Source organism: Bos mutus, chromosome 9, assembly GCF_027580195.1.
Source record: "Bos mutus isolate GX-2022 chromosome 9, NWIPB_WYAK_1.1, whole genome shotgun sequence".
In the NCBI taxonomy this organism is placed as follows: domain Eukaryota; kingdom Metazoa; phylum Chordata; class Mammalia; order Artiodactyla; family Bovidae; genus Bos; species Bos mutus.
The window spans coordinates 43,552,862-43,566,340 of NC_091625.1; the positions used below are offsets into that span (position 1 = coordinate 43,552,862).

The following is a 13,479-nucleotide window of genomic DNA, read 5'->3' on the forward strand; positions in this document are numbered from 1 at the left end:
TTAAGAATGTTCCACCCAGGAATGCTGGTGTATATTTTGAATAAAGAATAGAATGAGCGCCAATCCAGCCACGTGGTCGTCTATTATGTAAATACTGAACCTCAAGAGATATCTTACTTTTACATTCATTGAACTTAAAAGCCTTATATTAATAGGAATTATTAATAACAACCGACTAGGGTCCTGAACGGGCCATCTTCTTAAACCTTAACTGTGTCAACTACTCCTTCACCATCTCAGTTTCACCACCCAGGAGAAAATTCAATGCACAGGCAGTTCCTCCACGAATGCAAAGACTCCGAGCCCCTCAAGAGCCACTGGGCTGGCCCAACCCAACTCTTAAGCTTACTTATCCAAGAATTCAAATAGAATGAGTCTATTCAGTTTATGAATGATAATGTTGCAAGTGACCCCGAAGTTACTTACAGGGTCACTTTCGTGGTCACCGTCGATCTGCCCACACCGAAGTGGTTCCTGGGCTTCAAGCCCTCAAAGGCGTCAGAACCTCCAGCCGATCTGCCCAAGTCTCTGCTTCGACCTCCGTCTCCCCGGCCATCCAAGAGGTGGGGGAGCGGCCCCCTCTTGTGCTCGGGCTTGATCTCAGGCAGTAGCGAGCTGCTCTTAACCGTGAGCTCCCGGGGGATGACTCGGGCCGCCTCCTCCCCGCTTTCCTTGGCGGCCGGGCTGGGGACGGGGTCTGGCGCCCTCTTAAGAGGGGAGTCCTTGGCCGTAGGCCGCGGGCCGCCTGCGGGCGAGGTGGGCACAGCCTCGGGGACGCGGCTCCGGCCCCTCCTCTTGGTGGGGGAGGAGGCGGGCGGCGGCTGTTTGCTCCGCTCCGGCTCCCCTCGGAGCTGCCCTTTGGGGCTGGGGCTGGACTTGGACTCCAGGCCTGCAGCGGAGGCAACGCCCCCATTGGGGGCCGCCTGCGGAGGAGATTTCACTTTCTTTTCTGCACAGCCATTCTTGGCGGCCGCGTCCTCGAACACCGTGTCGTCCCGGGGCTCACAGTCGGGCAGCGGCGGGTCAGCGCCGGGGGAGTCGGTGGATCTCTGCGACCGCCTCCGTCTCCCAGACCTGCGGCCGCTCGACCTCTTTTCCATGTCGTCGCAATCGCCGCAATCTCCCGCCCCCGGGCTGATCACGACCGGCTCGTCCACCTGTGCCGCCTCGGTCTTACTTAAGTAGATGTCCAGAGTCAGCACTTTGGCTGGGTGGGCGCGCTCGCGGGGTCGGCAGTCTTGCCCCGGGGGCTCGGCTTTGACGTTGACTGGTGCTGAGCCCGCCCGGTTCTCCGCACCCTCGGCGAGCGGGTCGCCCGGCGGAGCTGAAGAGTCCTCCGGGGCTTGGCTCAGCCCACCCTGGGGCTCCGGAGAGCCTCCGTGGGCACACAAGCGAGGGGCCCCGTCGGCGGGATGCTCCCCGGCGGGCGAGCCCGGCACGCCCCTCGATCCCTGGGTGGGCTCCTGCTCGCGGCCAGCACCGGGCGAAGCGTCCTCCCCGGGACTGCGGATGAGCGCCTCTGCGTTCTCCCGCTTGGAGGAGTTCTCTAATGAGGAATGCAGCTGCTTGGCAGTGGCAGTGGCATCTGGGAAGGTCTCTCCCTCTGCCTCCAGAGGTTCTAATTGGGGTGAATCACTTTCACGGCCCTGCTGCACAGCCGCTGCTGCATGGCTGCCCCGGCCAGGTGATCGCTTGGCGTCCGGGGGGGCTGCCTGCACGCAGCCCTCGGGGTGTTCACCCTCCGGCTCCTGGCACTTCTCCTGTGGGGAACCCTCCTCGCATGCGTCTGTTGGCGTTGGTTGGCCGCTCAGAGGTTGACTCTTCTCAGTCTCTCTTTCCGGGAGTCTGGAAGAGGTTACTTCTTTGGGAGAGCCTGGTTTGGTATTTGAGCTGGTGGGACTCTCTAACCCATTTCTGCTGTTCCTTCTCCTTCCGGCCGTGAACAGAGTGCCAAGTTTTCCCAAAACTGGCTTCCTTTTGTTCTCTTCTGGTGGTTGTGCTCTGGACTGAAAAATAAAAGGGGATGGGAGAGACAGATGTGAGAATCCTGCTTTTCCTATTAGTATTAATAGTAAGTATTAATAGTAAGTACATTATGGAACTACAAGCCAAAATGATAATAGGCTAGAGTTTCTAATTGAATGTGAGAGTTACATTTTCGCATTCATTCCAACAAAATAATTTTTTTCACTTTTTGAATTTTTCTCAAACACTATTTATGCTTGGTGCTACCGAAGAGTAACATTTCCTTTATCTATAGAAAGAAAATCATGAGAGAAAATTCAGAACATCCAAATAATCACCCATGCAAAATAAATAACTCCCAGTTCTATGTTTTGCTTTATACCTCGGTCGCTCAGTAGTGTCCCACTCTTTGTAATCCCTTGCACTGTAGCACGCCAGACTCCTCTGACCATGGGATTCTCCAGGCAAGAATACTGGAGTGGATAGCCATTCCCTTCTCCAGGGGATCTTCCTGACCCAGAGGTTGAATCTGGGTCTCCTGCATTGCAGGCAGATTCTTTACTGCCTGAGCCACCAGGGAATCCCATAAAGCTGTATTTTCAAACAGCCATGTCTGCCTACAGGGCAGCAGTAAACATGCTAAAGTATGTTAAAAGTGAAATTTTTCCCCCCTGAAATACCGCCACTTCTTTCTGTAGGCAGGAAGAAGAACGAGGAAAAACAGTCTTCTCTTTCAGAACAGAAAGAAGCCACTTCGGGTTCAACTGAAAAACCTTAAGAAATCGAGTTCAAGTACGTGGGTGTGCCCCCAGCCAAGTCAGAGGTTCTCAGAGGGCCAGGCTGCGCCGGTCCAGTGGGAGAAGCACGTGGACATTCAAACACCTGCTGGTCCCCAGGGAACACAGCTGGCCACTGCCCAGCTCACCCAAGAGGCTCTTTCCCGCGGGGTGTTCCTGGGTGTCAATATAGGGGCAGGTGCTGGAGGGAGGGCAAAGGTGCAGGGTGACCACTTTTGTAGGTCCCGCCATGGGTCACGGAGGACAGAAGAGCGCAGGACTCTCCCACGCCGACCTCGGCCAGGGATCGGTTCCTCAGCAACCCAATGGGCTCAGGGTCCGACCTATCCATGGGAAGGGCACCACCGCCCCCCCCCACCCCCCCCACCCCACCCCCGGCCACCTGCGAGAGCCGCCCAGTGCCCGTGCCCATAAAGGGGAAAACCCGTTCCTGTTCCATAGCCTGGGGCAAAACGGCCGGCACCTGGCACTGGCGCGGGAAGCCAGGAGCGCGCTCAGAACAAATCAATAAAAGCAAATCCGCCAATGGGCGCCCGGCGCGCACAGAGCTGATAGCCGAGGGGCGGGGCGGGCAGGAAGACGAGGAGACCCGCCTGCGAGACGGAGGGACGGAGCTCAAGCGGGAACCCAGCCTGGCTCCCAGCGGAGGGAAGTCTATTCCTGGTGACAAGCCCATTGAAACACAACCCCACACACATCTGGCTACAATAGATTTAATATTAAGATTACCTCTTCCACCTGAAAGCCAGGAGCTAGCTTGAGCCCCACCTTTTCCGAAAGGTGAACACTCAGGGCAGTTTTTACAATATTGACTGTTTACAAGAGAAGTTCCTGAATCACTCTTTAAAGCCTGCTCCATTTCATTTGAAGTATATGCAGCCAGTGGACTTTGGAGATGGTGGTAAACAGGAAAGACTAAGATAAAGCATGGAATTAACAGGGTCCACAAGCACTTACTGAGACAGCCCTGTTACTATACGCTGTGCTGTGCTTAGTCACTCATTCGTGTCCGACTCTTTGCGACCCCGTAGACTATGGCCTGCCAGGCTCCTCTAGAATACTGGAGTGGATTGCCATTCCCTTCTCCAGGGGATCTTCCCCACCCAGGGATCAAACTCAGGTCTCCTGCATTGCAGACAGATTCTTTACTGAGACACCAGGGAAGCCCCCTCTTACTGTCACATCATGTAATTCTGTAACAGCAATGTGAGGTGCTTGTCACCCTACAGCCGAAAGGAGGAAAGGAAAGATCCCAGCTGAGAGACTTCAGGTATGTTATGTGTGGGGGCAATATCAGGATTCAAGCCCAGGTCCTCATCTTCCAACCCCAGCTCCCTCAACCCCACCCTACAGGACATGATGGTGCAATGGGCATCCCAAGCCAGAGTTAGCCCAGGGGAGTAGACTGCAGACCAGACTTCCCACAGGAGCTCATGAGGAAGTGCTCCTGAATCAGATTTACTGACAAACTCCAGAGGTGATTCTTCAGGTGGGAGAAGCAGCTGTTGGGAACTTTGGAACTAAACAGCTACAGTGTGAGGAGACGGACAATGGAATGTTGTGGCCACAGAGAGATTTTGTGACTGAGTTGATATGCTTTTAAAATCTAGCCAAATTGATTAATAATTCAATTATTCAGTGGTTATATAAACAACATAGAAGAATTCACAGTGTAATTTAAGGGAAAAAAAGTTAAAATACTCATTTCTTAAGGAATATGTTTGGACTCTCTCACTATGTGTCAAAGGTATTACATGATTTTTAAACATAGTAAATCCTTCCTTATGTGCTAGACTTGCTAAGTGATTTATATAGATTCTTATCAGAAACTGTCCTTAAGATAGGTAGTGTTTTTATGCTCATTTGCCAATGTTTCTTATCCCTGCTTAAGGTCCCACAGTCAGTAGTCTTTTTAACTCTAGAAATGGAGCTCTTTGTCTCTGGTGCCTGGACAGGCCTTTAAACATATCCTATGGACTTCCTGATAGCTCAGTTGGTAAAGACTCCGCCCACAATGCAAGAGACCCCAGTTCGATTCCTGGGTTGGGAAGATCTGCTGGAGAAGGGATAGACTACCCACCCCAGTATTCTGGCCTGGAGAATTCCATGTTCTGTATAGAACATGGCATCGCAAGGAGTCGGAGATGACTGAGAGACTTTCACTTTCACTTTTCATGGACTTCCCTGGTGGCTCAGACAGTAAAGAATCCGTCTGCAATGCAGGAGACCAGGGTTCGATCCCTGGGTTGGGAAGATCCCTTGGAGGAGGGCATGGCAACCCACTCTAGTATTCTTGCCTGGAGAATCCTCATGGACAGAGGAGCCTGGTGGGCTACAGTCCATGGGGTCGAAAAGAGTCGGATAGGATTGAGCAACTAAGCATAGCACAAAGAAGTAGCCAGGAATAAGTTTGAGTCTTATTGGCTTAATTCTAGCCCGTGTCCAAAGAAAACTAGTGTACAAATTATTCTGTCCTACCAATGATGTTGTAATCAATCCATTTTTCCCATATAGCTGAAAGGTGTCTGATCAGCAGTCTTCTCTGTTCAGTACATTTTTTTTTTTTTTCATTTTTGGCTATAGCTGTTTTTTACAAAATCAATTGTTCTTTGTAATTTGGTCTCATCAACTACTCGACTCCTCCTTCCCCCAGAGGAGCAGCCAGTTTGTCAACTGTCAAGCTGCTCTGTTTATTGAACTTACTTGAATTCCAAACTTTTGACGTGAATGTTCACAATAGCTTCATTCATAATGATAAACTGAAAAATAACTTAAGTGTCCATCAGCTAGTGAAAGGCTAAACTAATTGTGGCACACCTGGACACAGAATGCTACTCAGCAATACAAGGGACCGAACTTTAAAACCATGTAATGACATGGATGAATCTCATTAGCATTGTGCTAATTGGAAGAGGCCAGACTCAAAAGGTATAGAATGGTTCCACTTACATATCATTCTAGGCAATGTCTAGGCAAATCCAATCTATAATCATAGAAAGTACCAATAAATCAAAGGTTGTCTGAGGGTGGGGTGGGCAAGGAGGTGTGACTGGAAATAGGCACAAAGGGACTCCCGGGGATAAGGGCAGTGTTCTAAATCTTGATTGTGGTGATGGTTACACATGTGCACATAGCTTTCAAAACTCAAACTGTACACTTTACACGGTACAATTTTCATATGTAAATTATCTTAATGAAGTTGACTTAAAAATGAAGCTTTTTCCCTGGGAAGTAAAGAGCAGAAACATGGTCCATCTGGCTCGGGTGCACATTTCATACACAGTTCTTAATCAATGGGGGCCTCAAGTTGTTTCAAAAGCTACTTCTTTATTTGCAGGGGAATGCTGTCTTCCCCCAAGGGGCCCTGCATCTCCAGCATCAGATCTCCATGCAGGATCTTCTGAGAAGAGTGCAGAGTGAATCATTCCTCCTAAGTTCACAGTTATATCTTTGAGGAACAAACACCTCTTCTTAAAACAGGACACAACGTTTCTTTTCAGCCAGGGGTGATTTCACCCCAGTGTTTCTGGAAGAAGAATAAGTATGGTAGATAGAAGACAAAATGAGACGTCCTGGGAATTATCTAGAGGGTAGTTCCTCCTTAAGTAGGAGCCTTTGCACCTAGAGTCCTAAACCTATAGAATGGGAGGCCAGGTACCCAGCGTATTCGGCCTTGACTTTGATGGTCACCTGTTACAAAGGGAAATGCTTTGCAAAGAGGCCATGGGAGTCCATCAGACTCCTTCCTGCTTCCACAGGGCTCTCTTTCTCACTTAGTCAGGGTCCCGAGCATTCTCAGACTGTAGCAGAGCCTTGAAATCCTGCAGTCTCCTTTGGAGAGCTTTATACTCTGTCCTTTCTGCCCACCTGACTGTGTAGAACATGCACTTGGACTCCTCCTACCACCCTTGCCCTACTGGGATGAGCTCAGTCCACAAAAGACAGTGTTAGAAATGGTCCATGGATTGTGTGCTGCGATCTGTTTTAGTGTTCTTGTTGGCAAACATTCAGTTCAGTTCAGCTCAGTCACTCAGTCGTGTCCAACTCTTTTCGACCCCATGAATTGCAGCACACCAGGCCTCCCTGTCCATCACCAACTCCCAGAGTTTACTCAAACTCACGTCCATTGAGTCAGTGATGCCTTCCAGCCATGGCAAACATTACATGTGGCTCATCAGGAGGGGTGTGTATCAGTAAGGAGACCGCAGTGCTGTTCTCTGATTTTCAACCTTCTTGGTATGGCAGCACCTATCATCAGCAGCTGCCACTAAATAAAAGCTACATTGTATTGTTATACATAATTTCAGAGATCTCTATCTCCTCACTGGTGGGGAACCAAAAGTCAGGAAATACAGGATACATTGTTAATATGCCAAAATGTGCAAATGCAGGACATACAGGCAAAATAGTTTGTTGCTTTCTTGTTTTTTTCAGATTACCTTGAAGGCATTGCTTTAAATTCAGAAGTGTTTCACCTGAAATCAAACTTATATCATTAGTGTATTTTTAAATATTATACAGGAATGCTGTGGGCAATTAGCAATTTGAGTCTGAAACTCAGAAGCATTCAGTTTATGGAAAGTTACAATCCCTAGAAATATTACCTAATTTTTAAATTTTGTAGGGGATCAACAGAGAAGGCAATGGCACCCCACTCCAGTACTCTCGCCTGGGAAATCCTATAGATGGAGGAGCCTGGTGGGCTGCAGTCCATGGGGTCGCTGAGAGTCGGATATGACTGCTCGACTTCACTTTCACTTTTCACTTTCATGCATTGGAGAAGGAAATGGCAACCCACTCCAGTGTTCTTGTCTGGAGAATCCCAGGGATGGGGGAGCCTGGTGGGCTGCCGTCTATGGGGTCGCACAGAGTTGGACACGACTGAAGTGACTCAGCAGCAGCAGCAGCAGCAGGGGATAAAAGCCGACACAGACAGAGAGAGTAATTTTCTTTGATCCTAGTTACTGGTGCAGAGTGTGCAGTATCTCATCTGCCAGTCCCCAATCCCATGGACAGAGGAGCCTGCTGGACTACAGTACATAGGGTCACAGGACTGAGCATGCATGCATGCACCTGAAATCATGTTTGGAGGTTGAAGGAAAATATGTTGAGCATATTATTTGAAAATGTAGCTAATACATTATACTGTTTGAAAATAAATCATATTTCCCACCTTCTCCTTGCCTGGTGGAATAAGCTGCTTTTGAGCAAGAAAAAGATCTATTTGTATTCCCAACACCTAGCACAGGGACTTACAGTAGAGGTGGAAAACTATTTCATGCTACTAAAGAATTAGTAACCACCCCCTCCCTTCCAAAAGGGAGTCACCAACACCCTTTCAACAACTATAAACATGGTTGGGTCTAAACAAAACAAGAACAGAATGGAAACCTTTTTCTGCACAAGACTCAGTGTGGTCAAGAATGTGCAGCTCTGTTCTGTCCATGTGAGGATTCTGCCCAGTGATGCAGAATGACTGCTGGCACACAAACTTGAATTTCTTCAGGTTTACTGCTGGCTCCCAGCCTGCGTATGACCTAAGAAAGCAGATTAAGATCTTTTTACATGTATTCACATGTGCCTCCTGCTAAAATGTGGTCAGTGATATACACAAGTAACTTTTCTGGGGGGAAAACACTGTGATTCCCTATAAGCTCACTTTGTTGATTCTGAAAGATATTTTAGCTCTTTAACTCCAGTTCAGCCATGATGAGGAGTGAAACCAATGGTCATTATTATGAAAGATAAAATTGGCCTTGTCACTTTGATAATATTTTAGGTTCACAGCACATGTGTGTATGTGTTTGCATTGGCAAGGAACTTTTTTTCTGCACAGGTTTTGTAAAAACAGCCTAAGTCGTGTGGCTTAAAAAATATGGGAATTTAAACCACTTCACCCACCAACTTTTAAATGTAAAAACAAGGGTTAGAAAATTCTGTTCAATAAAAGCAAGATATACTTTTGAACCTTGTGGCCAGTAAAGGACAAAATTGAGGAGTGAGGAAGGGGGAGAAAGAAGAAATAGTCAAAGCTGAATAGAAAATCTGACGTTGAATTAGGTTACAAGACAAAGAAACATGAAGCTCCACTCTCTGATCTGAGATGACCTAGATGGGTGGGATGAGTGGGAGGGAGGTCCAAGAGGGAGGAGATACGTGTATACATATAGCTGATTCATTTCATTGCACAATGGAAATCATTGTACAACACTGTAAAGCAATCATTCTCCTGGGGGAAAACAATGATCTGCTCTCCTCCTCATCACTCTACCTTTTTGATAATGCTTGTGCTAATATATATGGCCCATTCTAAATAATAGAACACACACACAAAATGCAAAGGAAGACGTGTTCACATGGTGCACCTTGATCTACTAAACACTGACACTTTTCATTGTATCTTTTAAAATAGTTTTTCCACATGCTATCAAGTTCCTTCTCTTATGCTATGCTATGCTATGCTAAGTCACGTCAGTCGTGTCCAACTCTGTGCAACCCCATAGACGGCAGCCCACCAGGCTCCCCCATTCCTGGGATTCTCCAGGCAAGAACACTGGAGTGGGTTGCCATTTCCTTCTCCAATGCATGAAAGTGAAAAGTGAAAGTGAAGTCGAGCAGTCGTGTCCGACTCTTAGGGACCCCATGGACTGCAGCCTACCAGGCTCCTGCGTCCATGGGATTTTCCAGGCAAGAGTACTGGAGTGGGGTGCCATTGCCTTCCCCGTCCTTCTCTTATAGTATACTAAATATAATTAAGCTACAGCCTAACAGTTCTGGAGACCAAACTATGGACCTCTGTTACTACATTTGCACTATAATAGTGATTTCTTCTGTGGCTGATACGAGTGTAGACTAAGGTTTGCACTAAATGACCCATGGTTTAGACATAAGCAGGGCTCTTTCAAAAAGGCATAGAAAATTACTGCATTCAGTTTTGATCTATGTACAATTTCATGTGATGCAACCAACAATACATTGCCTCAGAACTTCAGAGCCTCTCGCTGCTCCCCAGTCTCTTGGGGTGCAGTGCTTGCCTGCCCCTGTGCTGTTTCCAATGTTTGTCAGCATCCCAGTGCCCACCCCATCCTTGCTGCTCACCACTGTTCTCCTTGATTTTTCTTTAATGTCTCTGTCCTTTCAACTTCATGTGACACATACTTCTCCACTTACAACCTCAATATATTCGTTTTTTTCTAATGATGTCACTTCAAAACAAATGACAATCATATCCTATTGTATATTAATAGAATTATAGGTATACTATTGTGTAAAAGAATAGGAGCAGACTTTCTTTTTTAACTTCCAGGTTTAACAGAGTCCTGAAAAAGAGGTGTTATTGAATATGAAAGTCATAATTTAGGAAAAAGTTGCAAGTTCATTATTCCAAAAGTATTTTCCACCCTTTCAGAGGGTTTAAAGAAGAAAATCTGGCAAAAGGCAGATTCTCAATGATTACTAGTGGAATGAATGAGTAAAATACACACACACTTTAAGGTCTTGCCTTCCTTTCTCATTAATCATGTGTCAGTGGCTTCACAACCAGGTTTCACTTTGTTTCTGACAAATAGTAAATGACCTAAAGACAATTCTTAGCTGGAACTAGTAGGAGCCTGGTAGGCTGCAGTCCATGGGGTCCCTAAGAGTCGGACACGACTGCTCGACTTCACTTTCACTTTTCACTTTCATGCATTGGAGAAGGAAATGGCAACCCACTCCAGTGTTCTTGCCTGGAGAATCCCAGGGATGGGGGAGCCTGGTGGGCTGCCGTCTATGGGGCTGCACAGAGTCGGACACGACTGACGTGACTTAGCACAGCATAGCATAGCATAAGAGAAGGAACTTGATAGCATGTGGAAAAACTATTTTAAAAGATACAATGAAAAGTGTCAGTGTTTAGTAGATCTTAATCTTAAAGATGCAAACCACGGTCCAAAACATCTAGATAATATTCCTAAGACATGAGTCAGGCTTTTTAAAGTTAGCTCAGTAACTTTTCCCATTTGAACTGATAGTATATTAGCTCAGACAGTAAAGAATCTGCCTGCAGTGCAGGAGACCTGAGTTTGATCCCTGGGTCGGGAAGTTCCCCTGGAGAAGGAAATGCAACCCACTCCAGTATTCCTGCCTGGAAAATTCCATGGACAGAGGACTCTGGCAGACTATGGTCCATCGGGTTAAAAGAGTTGGACACAACTGAGCAGCTAAGAGTTTCACTTTCAGGAAAACAAGATTCCGTTTCCTAGAATATGACTTGTGAAGTGAAAGTCACTCAGTCATGTCCAACTCCTTGCAACCCCATGGACTGTACCCCATGGATTATATAGTCCATGGAATTCTCCAGGCCAGAATATTGGAGTGGGTAGCCTTTCCCTTCTCCGGGGGATCTTCCCAACCCAGGGATCGAACCCAGGTCTCCTGCTTTGCAGGCAGATTCTTTACCAGCTGAGCCACACGGGAAGCCCAGAAGATGACTAACATACCACTTTTATGTTCATACTGACCACACAGAGTATGTTACACCTGTGTGACATGCTTCTGCCTGGATTGTGCAATAATAATAATGATGGGGCTCGAACTCTCACTTATGATGGAGCACTGGCTGTGGAATCAGGTGCCTTTGTAAACAGTGGGCACTTCTGTTTATGTCCCTTTCTTCACCCTTCTCTGTGAGGAATATAGAAACAGATTCCCTTACCCTTTGAGTTCGGTAGGTTCAGCCTTTAAAAGTCACTGACAGGAGATCAAAGGGAGGGACTAGAGTGAAGTCAAGCTGTTTTCTTCCCACCTTTCCCTCTCCTAGTTAGGCTTTGGGCTGGGTGTGGTCCAGCCTGACCAAGGTCTCTGTCAGGAAACACCTCTGTAGGTACACTCTGTTTTCAGATCCCAGGAATTGCTTCCTCCTCTCACCCCTCTAGCCCTGAGATGGAAAGGTTCTCGGTGGTGCTGGTCCAGCAGTGCTTCACCATCCTTTGCTTGGTATGGAACCGGGGTGGGGGAGGGCATGAAGCATATGATTTTGAGAGCTTTCTTTAAGAAGATGACATAATATTGGATTATAGATTTAGGGACAGAGACTTGGAAGAGGGCTTGCAAGGGAAGAAATTGTGGTTTCCTTAAAACTCTGCCATGCTGTATATGTAGCCCCTCTTGCTTTACTCAATCAACCAGGTTGAATGTGCCCTGCCTTTTCCTATGCGGGACCCCTGACTAATAATTACTACATGTTCAACCACGAGTAACAGATAACTCACAATGCTTCTCTCCGTGTAAAGAGAACAGTTTCCTGAATACTTTCTTTTTCTCTATCATGCTGAATTAATTTGCTTTACAGTAGAGATGCATAATCCTCATTTGGTGAATATTTTTCCCAAATGCGTATAATGTATAACTTACAGAAGATATGGGAATTTGAAATGGATAGCAATTGTTTCTTGCTACCTCCTGGACTGTGCACATATCTTGATTGAAAGTGAAAGTCGCTCGGTTGTGTCTGACTTTTTGCCACCCCATAGACTGTATAGTCCATGGAATTCTCCAGGCCAGAATACTGGAGTGGGTAGCCTTTCCCTTCTCCAGGGGATCTTCCCAACCCAGGGATCAAACCCAGATCTCCCGCATTGAAGGCAGATTCTTTACCAACTGAGCTATGAGGGAAGCCCCATATCTTGATTAGCGTATAATCAAATCACTGGCTGACTAGTTCTAAACTGGAGTAAAGAAGCTTAGCCAAACTGAAAAATGGAAATGTATATTGTCAAATTAGTTCCTTTCTTATTGACTTGGAACCAAGAAAGCATATTCTCACGTTCTTTATGTATTTTAAAAAAAGAATGACTTGTACAATCAGATCAGAGATCAAGAATAAGCACTTCAAAACACTAGAAACCATTAGTGTACTGAAGAATGCAAGCACTCAACTCCCAAGAGCTAACTTCCAGTTAGGTCATTCATACGTAGATGATGTGACGAGGGGGATAGAGATATTGGGGAGACGAGGGTGAGGCAGCCAAGGAGAGACTGACGCAGCATGCCTGCCTCCACCAGGAACACTGGCAGCCAAGCCCACCATGGTGGCTGGGGCCAGGAGGAGGGAAGGAACTCAGAGATTATAGCTCCATAAAGAATGAAGAAGCCTCTCCCACTCAGACTCCCACTCTCCCTCTCCCACTGTTGACTCCAGGTTGCCTCTGAGACTTCTAGTGACCTTGAAACTTTATAACCTGAGGTTATTTTAACCACATTTAAAAGTATGGCAGAAAATAGATTTATTTCTAGAAAATAAATTTATCTTTCCAGTTCATATGTACTTCCCAGAAATATCTCAGTTTTCTGCAATTTCTAGTGAGAATTAATTGACTTCCTGGTAATCCATTTCAAATTAAGAAGCAAAATGCATGCTTTCATGAAAAGAACTCAGGAATACTACTAAATGGGGATCAAATAATTTATCTTCTCAAAAATTCTTCTTGTGTCATTGAGGATATTGAGAAATTCACATGAAGTGATATATGTGAACATGTTTTGAAAAGCAACAAGTGCCTAAGAAAGTGATGGCTGCCATCATTAATAGTCTGATGTTTTGCTGATGTTTCATAATCCAAGTTTAAATTATAGTAGCTGAGTAGATAACTAACAGGATTAATTTATGATTCTCAGCGAGATAGAGATGAAAATAGAATACGATAGACAAGCAGGACTGGGCATATCATTGATTATA

General features: G+C 46.4%; 1 protein-coding gene across 1 annotated transcript in view; it reads right to left on the reverse strand.

Annotated features, from left to right (window-relative positions):
• CRYBG1 (crystallin beta-gamma domain containing 1) overlaps window positions 1–13,479 on the reverse strand; it is a 234,796-nt gene that overhangs the window by 51,009 nt on the left and 170,308 nt on the right. Inside the window, exon 3 of the mRNA XM_070376526.1 lies at window positions 427–2,006. Coding sequence (XP_070232627.1) covers window positions 427–2,006 — 1,580 coding nt within the window. The remainder of the gene's footprint in view (window positions 1–426; window positions 2,007–13,479) is intronic.